We start from the raw sequence: 10,410 nt of genomic DNA on the forward strand, positions 1-10,410 counted from the left end.
TGATGACATGAGGTAAAAAAAGGGAAAATAATTGTGTTCAGTCAAATATTAGGGCTATTTACATTTTGCATATGCAATCAATTTAACATGAATACTACATCAACTACCTTTTCTTCTGACTCGTCCTCGTGTCTTCTTCAGCTCACTCTCCATCATTTGACACTTCCTTTTCAGTACATCAATATCTCGCTGGCTTTGGGTCATTTCCAAATGTATAACAGCACAGCTATCATCTACACGATTGTTTATTTCTGTTACAGCTGCTTTAGCCAATACCTCCATAATGGATACCAACTGCACCTGAAAATTGCCGCTGTACATATTGTCCAGCCCAAATGACAGATTTGTAATCGCTCTGTGAAGTAAATAGTTGACCATATCCAAGCTAATGTGCAATAAACAATCCGTAGCAGTTGATAAAAGGCAACAATGTGACCGTGTTAGAGAGCATCAAAACAGTGATGTATCATGGGTAAATTGTGACTGACTGATATACAAATAATATTGAGTAGTTATTTATGTTGCAATGTTTTTTGTAGATCAGTCAATCTCGACACGCTAGTAATGGCATCTTTATGTAGGCAGAATACGAATGGAGGTTTTTGGGGGGGATAAACACCGAAAATAAGGTATATGGTAAACACAGGCTTATAAGATCGTATGTTTTCTTCTATAAAATATTCTTAATCAGCTAATGTCACTATGTGAATGTATGTCATTTAAAAAAGCACATAAAGGCTTTATAATTCATAAAGGGCATGTTAACTGACTGCGGTTATTTCATAGAGCAAAATGTATAAGATCTCCTAAGCCTGTGTTAACCTCAGACCTTATTTTTGGCATTTATTTCAAAACCCTATTCTTTCACCATTCATTTTTCCCGTAGGGATGGCTGGGTTTTGGGACTACAAGCGAACTGGAACAAAGTCTCATTGTCTGGCAAATATTGTGTATCTAATAAGATGAAAGAAGTTTCATACAAACTCATTCACAGAATCTACCCTCTAAAGACCTTTATTGTACTCAGATTCAAAATTGCTATTGATAACAAATGTGTATTTTGTGGTTGTGACTCTTGACCATTTATTTTGGGACTGTTCTTATGTCACAAGATTTTGGAGTGAGATAGATTTTATTTTAAAATAAACTACAAATTATATGGACCCCCGATTTAACTTTCATTGTTAGTTTATTTTTCATGGCAGATTCTTTATCCATAAAATGAAACAGGCAGAGAAAAAACCCCTCTTCACATTGTTATGGAAAAATGTAAACGTTTTGAAATGATCTGTAAGTGTAAAAACAAAAAAGCAATACGTACCATAAAACTTTCAAATGCAACATGTAACAATTTCAAAGATTTTACTGAGTTAGAGTTTATATAAGGAAATCAATCAATTGACCAATTTTTTTTATTAATCTATGGATTTCATCATGACTGGGAATGCAGATATGCATCTGTTGGTCAGATTCTTTAAAAACAAAAAAAAGTTGGGGTGTAGATCAGGAAAACCGTCAGTATCTGGTGTGACCACCAATTTACTAACATTTCTGAAAATGGATAGTGTTTTGGAATAAAACTCTTCATATACAGTCCCCTATGTATTTATTTAGAAAATGAAGCGAACACTTTTCATTTGGCTCTATACTCCAGCATTTTGCATCAAATGTTTTATGAGGTGACCTTTTATTTGAGGGTATTTTCATACATAACTTCTTTACTGTTTAGAAATGTATGACCTTGATCTAGCCCCCCCTCCATGAAAGTTTCATAACTATTTGGACAAATTTACTTAACAGTATTACATTGTCAAAAGTTTAGTATTTGGTCCCATAGTCCTAGCACGCAATGACTACAACATGCATGTGACTACAAACTTGTTGGAAACACTAGCATTTTTTTGTGTTTGGATCAAAAATGTGTCAATAAAGTAGTGAATTGGGAGCATAAACAGTGTGAAGGGCCTTCCTCATCTGTACATGTATTCTTTCTTAGCCCAGCACATTTAAGGATGTGCGTATGCCCAACTTTTCTATACTCATTATGTTGTGCCCAATAGAAATTAAAAGTAAATAATGTAGTGTGTCATTTGAGTCATTTTCACTGTAAATTAGAATATATTGTTTGTTTTTAAATAAATAGATAATTATTTTATAAGTGAGGAGCCATTAACAGTCAAACATGAACACCATTTTACCTTCTGTACCATATTTACCCATAAAGTGTTACAGAAAGAACTATGCAATTATTAACTATTTGTTCCATCTGGTCTGAGACAACATTAAACTTGTGTGTGGATCCCCTGGGTATGCGGGTACCACGTATTGAGATACTGGACTTTCTCCTATGTGAGTTCTCTGATGTGACTTCATACCGGAGCGCTGGGGGAAGCATTTCCCACACTGTGTGCACTTGTAGGGCTTCTCCCCGCTGTGGACCACAGCATGTCTGATCAGGTTGCATTGCTTGGTGAAACTCCTGCCACACTGTTCACAGGTGTACGGTTTCTCTCCGGTGTGACTTCGGAGGTGTTCTTTTAGCTGCCAGAAACGCGGGAAGCTCTTCCCACAGAAGGTGCAGCTGAAACGCCTCTCGGTGGTTCCGCCTGATCTCCACTGAGTTCTCATTCTCTTCACCATGTTAAAACTACTGCGACTCAGGCTGTATCCAGAGAAGGTGGAAGTGGTGGCCATGTTTGACCCTGTCATGCACTCACTCAATCTCACTGTTGCTTCTGAAGCCCTGTATTGATGCTGCCTTGGCTGTAGAGCTAAACTATTTCCTTCATTATTTGAATTCAGCATCTCACTACTCTGTCCCTCTGACATCTGTTGTCGAGTCTCATCAGCCAATGTCCTGACATGTCTTTTCATGTGTTTTGCAGCACTGAACAGGTTAGCATGTGGTTTCCATATAGAAGAGTGAAGCGATGGCCCTACATCATCTGTCATAGTAGGAACAGATGACAGCCCACTATGAGATGGGACCATTGAGATATTCTGAGAGTACTCTTCTGTGGAATGAAAGGAGAAATCTGGATGGCCATCAGGGTCAGTGTCTCTACCTGGACCCACAGAGGCCCATAGCTGCCCATCATTCTCATCCATAACAAACTGGTCAGGTCCTGCCAGGGCCGTGGTCTGATTCAGCTCCTCCTCTTTCTCATTCTTCACTAGGTCTAGTGAGTCCTCGTCTGGCCGGTGCTGCTCTGTGCTGAACACCTCTGTAGACGCAAGCCAGGGTGTGCCTGGTTCCTCTGGACGAGCAGAATTGGGGTAATGTTCCACTGCGTCTCTGGGAGATATATTGGGTTGTGTGATGAAGTCCTCATCACAGTGCCGTTGCTCAAAGGATGGTGGTTTCCCAGGCTTGGAACCAGACTCTAAAGATTTGGAGATAAACATAAATTAAACATTATAAAAGACCCTTAACAGTTGCAAAATATGACTGCTTTAGAACTGACTGTGTGTACGTGTGCTACATATGCCAGAACATAAAACACCACAGTCTTCAATAGACAGACAGAGCAGTACCCCTTATGGTCACACCCACCCTCTCCAGTGATCCTGAGCTCTTCCTGAGGGTCAGTCTTCCACACATCCTCTGCCGTCTCATCTTTGATCAGTATGGACTCTGTCGCCTCTCTCTGCTCCACATCTGTAGGCTGTAACAGGGACTCGAGGTTATTACTCTGGAAACCCCATGTCTAATGCTTTTCATACTCATGAATCACACAAAAGCAGTAAATTGTCCTGATATTCCAATATCAGAACTGTCATTTTAAAATGTGATGTATCACACCTTGGGTTGAGAGTCCCCTTCAACAGCCATCTCTCCACCTCTCCACTGTGAACTACTCCTCTGCTTGTTCAAAACTATCTTGACTGGATATGAAGATCTCTCTGATGCCATGGGATAAAACACGGGAAAATACTAGTAATTGTATTCAGTCAAATATTAGGGCTATTCACACATTTACGTTTTGCATTTGCAATCAATTTAACATGAATAACACATCAACTACCTTTTCTACTGACTCCTCGTGTCTTCTTCAGCTCGCTCTCCATCATTTGACACTTCCTTTTCAGTACATCAATATCTCGCTGGCTTTGGGTCATTTCCAAACGTATAACAGCACAGCTATCATCAACACGATTGTTTATTTCGGTTACCGCTGCTTTAGCTAATATCTCCATAATGGATATAAACTGCGCCTGAAAATTGCAGCTGGCCATCTTGTCCAGCCCAAATTACAGATTTGTATTATCTGTGTGAAGTAAAGTCTACAATTTCCAAGCTAATGTTCAATAAACAAGCCGTAGATGTCGATAAATTAAAACAACGCGTGATGCGTGCGCAATTGCACTTCCGTTCAACAACTCGTGACCTAAGTATTTATTACCGTAAATATGAGATTGCAACAAACCTTCAAAATTGTTAGAATTAGCACTGGCACAACAAATACCAGGGTCTATTCTAGTCTGCATGTAGGATAGCCATATATATTGACCAAAAAAGTCGCCGTTTTAAAGAATTCTGTTTTGCCCGAGTTCTGTTAACGACGGCGAGGGGAGGCGGGAGCGAAGTACACTGTGTGCTAGTTTAGCTAGCTTGTCAATGACTCCGGTACACGGAATGCGGGGGCTAGTTAGTACATGATGTCGCTAACTTTCAAAATAGCTAGTACACGGTGTCACCCGAGCGGGAGGCGGAGACAACCGGTAAACAGATCCAGGAATGCCCACATGCAGGAACACCCCGAATTGTGACCTGCAGTTTTACACTATTGGGATTATTAAAGGAATAGGGTGACATCGACCTAACTCTCATTTTAATACACCAATGGTAACATGATATCCTCTTACCTAATTAAAATAAGGGCACTGTTTGGTGTAGGCTTACCCTGGCGTGACATTTTGAGAACCAAATACATTGACTTTTATCAAATATTCAGCTCGATTTACTCTGATTCAAAAATGCTAATAAGCATCAAAGTAGACATCATGCAAGACTACAAATCTCTAGCTGACACCTTTGCTAACAGGTATTGTGTCAATTTAAAACTTGCACAGTATAGTTCATAGAATTGTCAATTGAAAGAAATGTAGCCAATTTATTCATTACTAAATTTAGCTAACTTTAGTTAATCAAGAGATTCTTACCTTTGCCTCGATTCGGCAGTCTCGTCCACATCGTCATGGCATTCGTAGTTATTTATGATAGCTACATTAGCATTTCATATTTTTTTTAAGGGGGGGGGGGGGGGGGGGGTAAATACAGACAAATATTTTGATAGGTCACCTTGTCTTAGAGATTTACACTGTTATCAAAACATCACACCAGGGTAAGCCTACATAATTTTTTCTATGGGAAAAGGGAATGGTGGAAAAACGATTGGAACCATTTTCCTGTTTGACCGCTAGGTTTTATGGGTATTATAACTCATACTGTGGTACTCTATTCTACTGGTGCTGACATTTGACTGTAGGGTATCAGCATATATAAAAGTTTACACTATTCATCTTTGGCAAAGATAATTATACAGTGAGTTTCAAAAGTACACTTTGGATTTGAAATGACACAAGTACTATGGGGTTAAAGTGCAGACTCAACTTTCATTTGAGGGTATTTTCATCCATATCGGGTGAACAGTTTATAAATAACAGCACTTTTTGTATATAGTTCCCCATTTTAGGGGACCAAAAGTATTGGGACAAATTCACGTGTATGAAAGTAGTCAAAAGTTTAGTATTTGGTCCCATGTTTCTAGCACGCAATTACTACATAAAGCTTGTGACTCGACAAACCTGTTGCATTCATTAGCTGTTTGTTTTGGTTGTGTTTCAGATTACTTTGTTCCCAATATAAATGTATGGTAAATAATGTATTGGGGTCACTTTTATTGTAAATAGGAATAGAATATGTTTCTAAACATTTCTACATTAATCTAGATGCTATCGTGATTATGGATAATCCTCAATGAAGCGTGAATCATAATGAGTGAGAAAGTTAGACACACAAATATCAGTTAGTTATAAATGTAGTTATATCTTTGGTATAGCACTGGCAAGGAAAATACCAGGATGTATTCTGGCCCAACCGGCTGCAAGATAGCATTATAATTCCTTTAAAAATCATTTTCTTGGCTGCTCTACATGCAGACTAATATTAACCAAAAATAGAAGACATTAAAGAATTCAAGATGGTAGAATGTCTTCTGTTTTTAGTAAATATATACAGTGCATTCGGAAAGTATTCAGACCCCTTTACTTTTTTCCACATTTTGTTACGTCACAGCCTTTTCCAAAATTGATTAAATAGTTTTTTCCCCCCTCATCAAATCTACACACAATACCCCATAATTATAAACCAAAAACAGGTTTAGATTTTTTTGCTGGTTTATTGAAAATAAAAAACTGAAATATCACATTTACATAAATATTCAGACCCTTTACTCAGTACTTTGTTGAAGCACCTCTGGCAGCGATTACAGCCTTGAGTATAACGCTACAAGCTTGGCACACCTGTATTTGGGGAGTTTCTCCCATTCTTCTCTGCAGATCCTCTCAAGCTCTGTCAGCTTGAATGTGGAGGGTCGCTACACAGCTATTTTCAGGTCTCTCCAGAGATGTTCGATCAGGTTCAAGTCTGGGTTCTGGCTGGGCCACTCTAGGACATTTAGAGACTTGTCCCAAAGCCACTTCTGCGTTGTCTTGGCTGTGTGGTTAGGGTTGTTGTCCTGTTGGAAGGGGAACCTTCACCCCAGTCTGAGGTCCTGAGCGCTCTGGAGCAGGTTTTCATCAAGGATCTCACTGTACTTTACTCAGTTCATCTTTCCCTCGATCTTGACTAGTCTCCCAGTCCATGTCGCTGAAAAACATCCCCACAGCATGATGCTGCCACCACCAAGTTTCACCGTAGGGATGGTGCCAGGTTTCCTCCAGACATGACGTTTGGCCTTCAGGCCAAAGAGCTTGATCGTGACTAGAGAATCTTGTTTCTCATGGTCTGAGTCCTTTAGGTGCCTTTTGGCAAACTCTAAGATGGCTGTCATGTGCCTTTTACTAAGGAGTGGCTTCTGTCTGGCCACTCTACTATTAAGGCCTGATTGGTGGAGTGCTGCAGAGATGGTTGTCTTTCTGGAAGGTTCTCCCATCTCCACAGAGGAGCTCTGTCAGAGTGACCATCAGGTTCTTGGTCACCTCCCTAACCAAGGCCCTTCCCTCCTGATTGCTCAGTTTGTCCTGGCGGCCAGCTCAAAGAGTCTTGGTGTTTCCAACTTCTTCCATTTAAGAATGATGGAGGCCACTTTGTTCTTGGGGACCTTCAATGCTGCAGAAATGTTTTGGTACTCTTCCCCAGATCTTTGCCTCGACAACAATCATGTCTCGGAGCTCTACGGACAATTCCTTCAACCTGATGGCTTGGTGTTTGCTCTGACATGCACTGTCAACTGTGGGACCGAATATAGACAAGTGTGTGCTATTCCAAATCATGGCCAATCAATTGAATTTAGAAGAAAAAAGAAACGCACACCTATGTAGGCGAGGTGCTGGCTAGCGGAGTAGAAAACTAGAAAATAAAGGAGAGCCGCACACTCTAGGAGCTCAGATGCAAAAATATTTAATTACCAACGTTTCGACAGGCAAGCTGTCTTCATCAGGGTACAATCACAGACACTGCGAGATGACTCGTTTATATTTAGTGTCAAGACACACAGGTGTCTGTAATCATGGCCAACAGTGGCCTAATATCATTGGTTAATTACTCATATTAAAACGGCATAGAATGAGCAACATACAATTAATACAAATGGATAGCATACGATCATAGACACACTAAAGACCACACAAGCCTACAAACAACCACAATGGCAAAGTCACAACAATCACAAGAATGGCTTCAGATCAAAGTCCACGTTAAGACCGAAGGGAGCAAGGGTCTTTAAGTTAAATATCCAAGCAGCCTCTCGTCTTAACAATAAATTATCAAGGTCACCCCCTCTCCTAGGGAGGGTGACATGTTCGATGCCAATATAACGCAAAGATGAAATCGAGTGGCCTGCCTCCAAAAAGTGGGCCGCAATTGAATTTACCACAGGTGGACTCCAATCAAGTTGTAGAAACATCTCAAGGATGATCAATGGAAACAGAATGCACCTGAGCTCAATTTCAAGTCTTATAGCAAAGGGTCTGAATACTTATGTAAATAAGTTATTTCTATTGGTATTTTTAATACATTTGCAAGAAAAAACGTTTTGCTTTGTCATTATGGGGTATTGTGTGTAGATGGATCAATTATTTTTACTCAATTTTTGAATAAGGCTGTAACGTAACAAAATGTGGAAAAAGTCAAGGGGTCTGAAAACTTTACGAACGCACTGTACATAACTACATGCAGGGGAGAGTGCCGTAGCTCATATGGTTATAAATGCATAAAAGGCATCTTTAAATGCTCAACGCACTGGGTTAAATACAAAAACACTTTCAACCATTCTTATTAAAAAGTAAATGGTTCCTTATGAGTCTGATGTTTATTTATCCCAGTTAGTTGACTGAAAACAAATTCTAATTTCCAGCAACGACCTGGGGAATAGTTACAGGGGAGAGGGAATGAGCGAGCCAATTGTAAGATGGGGATGATTAGGTGAAGGTATGATGGCCAGATTGGGAATTTAGCCAGGACACCGGGGTTAACACCCCTACGATAAGTGCCATGGGATCTTTAGTGACCACAGAGAGTTAGGACACCTGTTTAACGTCCCATCCGAAAGATGGCACCCTACAGAGGGCAATATCCCCAATCACTGCCCTAGGGCATTGGGATATTGTTTTAGACCAGAGGGGGTGCCTCCTACTGGCCCTCCAACACCACTTCCAGCAGCATCTAGTTTACCATCCAGGACCAACCCTGCTTAGCTTCAGAAGCAAGCCAGCAGTAGGATGCAGGGTGGTATGTTGCTGTCTTTATGAACCATTGAACACAAGTGTCAGGAAATGTTTTAACTTATCTCCATTGTCAGCCACGCAAGCAAATGAAACCATTCTGAAAATGTGGTATGGTATTTATTAAAAGAAAAGGAATATAACTTGTTTGACACAGCTGGGGAACAAAGACAATCAACTTTTTGTAAACTTCATTTACAGTACTAGTCAAAAGTTTGGACACCTACTCATTCCAGAGTTTTTATTTGTACTATTTTCTACATTGTAGAATAATAGTGAAGACATCAAAACTATGAAATAACACATGGAATCATGTAGTAAACAAAAGTGTAAAACAAATAAATCTATTTTATATTAGAGATTCTACAAATTAGCCACCCTTTGCACACTCTTGGCATTCTCTCAACCAGCTTCATGAGGTAGTCCCCTGGAATGCATTTCAATTAACAGGTGAGCCTTGTTAAAAGTTCATTTGTGTAACGGCTGTCGTCGGTGGAAGAAGGTGAGGACCAAGGTGCAGCGTGGTAAGTGTTCATGATATTTAATAAGAATCAAAACTGAACACTGAATAACAAAACAACAAAGAAACAACCGAAAACAGTTCTGTCTGGTGCAGACACACAAAGACTGAAAATAACCACCCACAAAACCCAACAGAAAACAGGCTACCTAAATATGGTTCCCAATCAGGGACAACGATTGACAGCTGCCTCTGATTGAGAACCATATCAGGCCAAACACAGAAATAGAAAATCATAGAAAAACTAACATAGACAACCCACCCAACTCACCATACTAAAACAAAAAGACAAAACAAAGGAACTAAGGTCAGAACGTGACAATTTGTGGAATTTCTTCCCTTCTTAATGTGTTTGAGCTAATCAGTTGTGTTGTGACAAGGTAGTGGTGGTATAGAGAAGATGGTCTTTTACCAAACAGAGCTAAGTCCATATCATGGCAAGAACAGCTCAAATAAGCAAAGAGAAAACGACAGTCCATCATTACTTTAAGACATCAAGGTCAGTCAAAGCGGAACATTTCAAGAACTTTGAACATTTCTTCAAGTGCAGTCACAGAAACCATCTAGCGCTATGATGAAACTGGCTCTCACGAGGACCGCTACAGGAAAGGAAGACCCAGAGTTACCTCTGCTGCAGAGGATAGCTTCATTAAGTTAACAGCCTCAGAAGTTGCAGCCCAAATAAATGCTTCAGAGTTCAAGTAACAGACAGATCTCAACATCAACTGTTCAGAGGAGACTGCGTGAATCAGTCCTTCATGGTCGAATTGCTGCAAATCACTACTAAAAAGACACTAATAAGAAGAGTTGCTTGGGCCAAGAAACACGAGCAATGAACATTAGACTGGTGGAAAGCTATCCTGTGGTCTGATGAGTCCAAATTAGATTTTTGGTTCCAACCACCGTGTCTTTGTGAGACACAGAGTAGGTGAATGGATGATCTC

The 10,410-nt window shown here is 40.0% G+C and overlaps 1 protein-coding gene across 1 annotated transcript; it reads right to left on the reverse strand.

Annotated features, from left to right (window-relative positions):
* Positions 1 to 985: 985 nt before the first annotated feature.
* On the reverse strand, positions 986 to 4,635 carry LOC120056054 (zinc finger protein 572-like). Its single transcript, XM_039004200.1, has 4 exons — positions 4,026 to 4,635; positions 3,803 to 3,903; positions 3,554 to 3,665; positions 986 to 3,383 (listed from the first exon to the last, which is right to left on the reverse strand). The coding sequence occupies exons 1-4, from the start codon at positions 4,234 to 4,236 to the stop codon at positions 2,254 to 2,256; spliced, it is 1,554 nt and encodes a 517-aa protein (XP_038860128.1). The 5' UTR covers positions 4,237 to 4,635; the 3' UTR covers positions 986 to 2,253.
* Between the last annotated feature and the right edge of the window lie 5,775 nt (positions 4,636 to 10,410).

The sequence above is a fragment of the Salvelinus namaycush genome, chromosome 11, assembly GCF_016432855.1.
Source record: "Salvelinus namaycush isolate Seneca chromosome 11, SaNama_1.0, whole genome shotgun sequence".
Taxonomy (NCBI): Eukaryota; Metazoa; Chordata; class Actinopteri; order Salmoniformes; family Salmonidae; genus Salvelinus; species Salvelinus namaycush.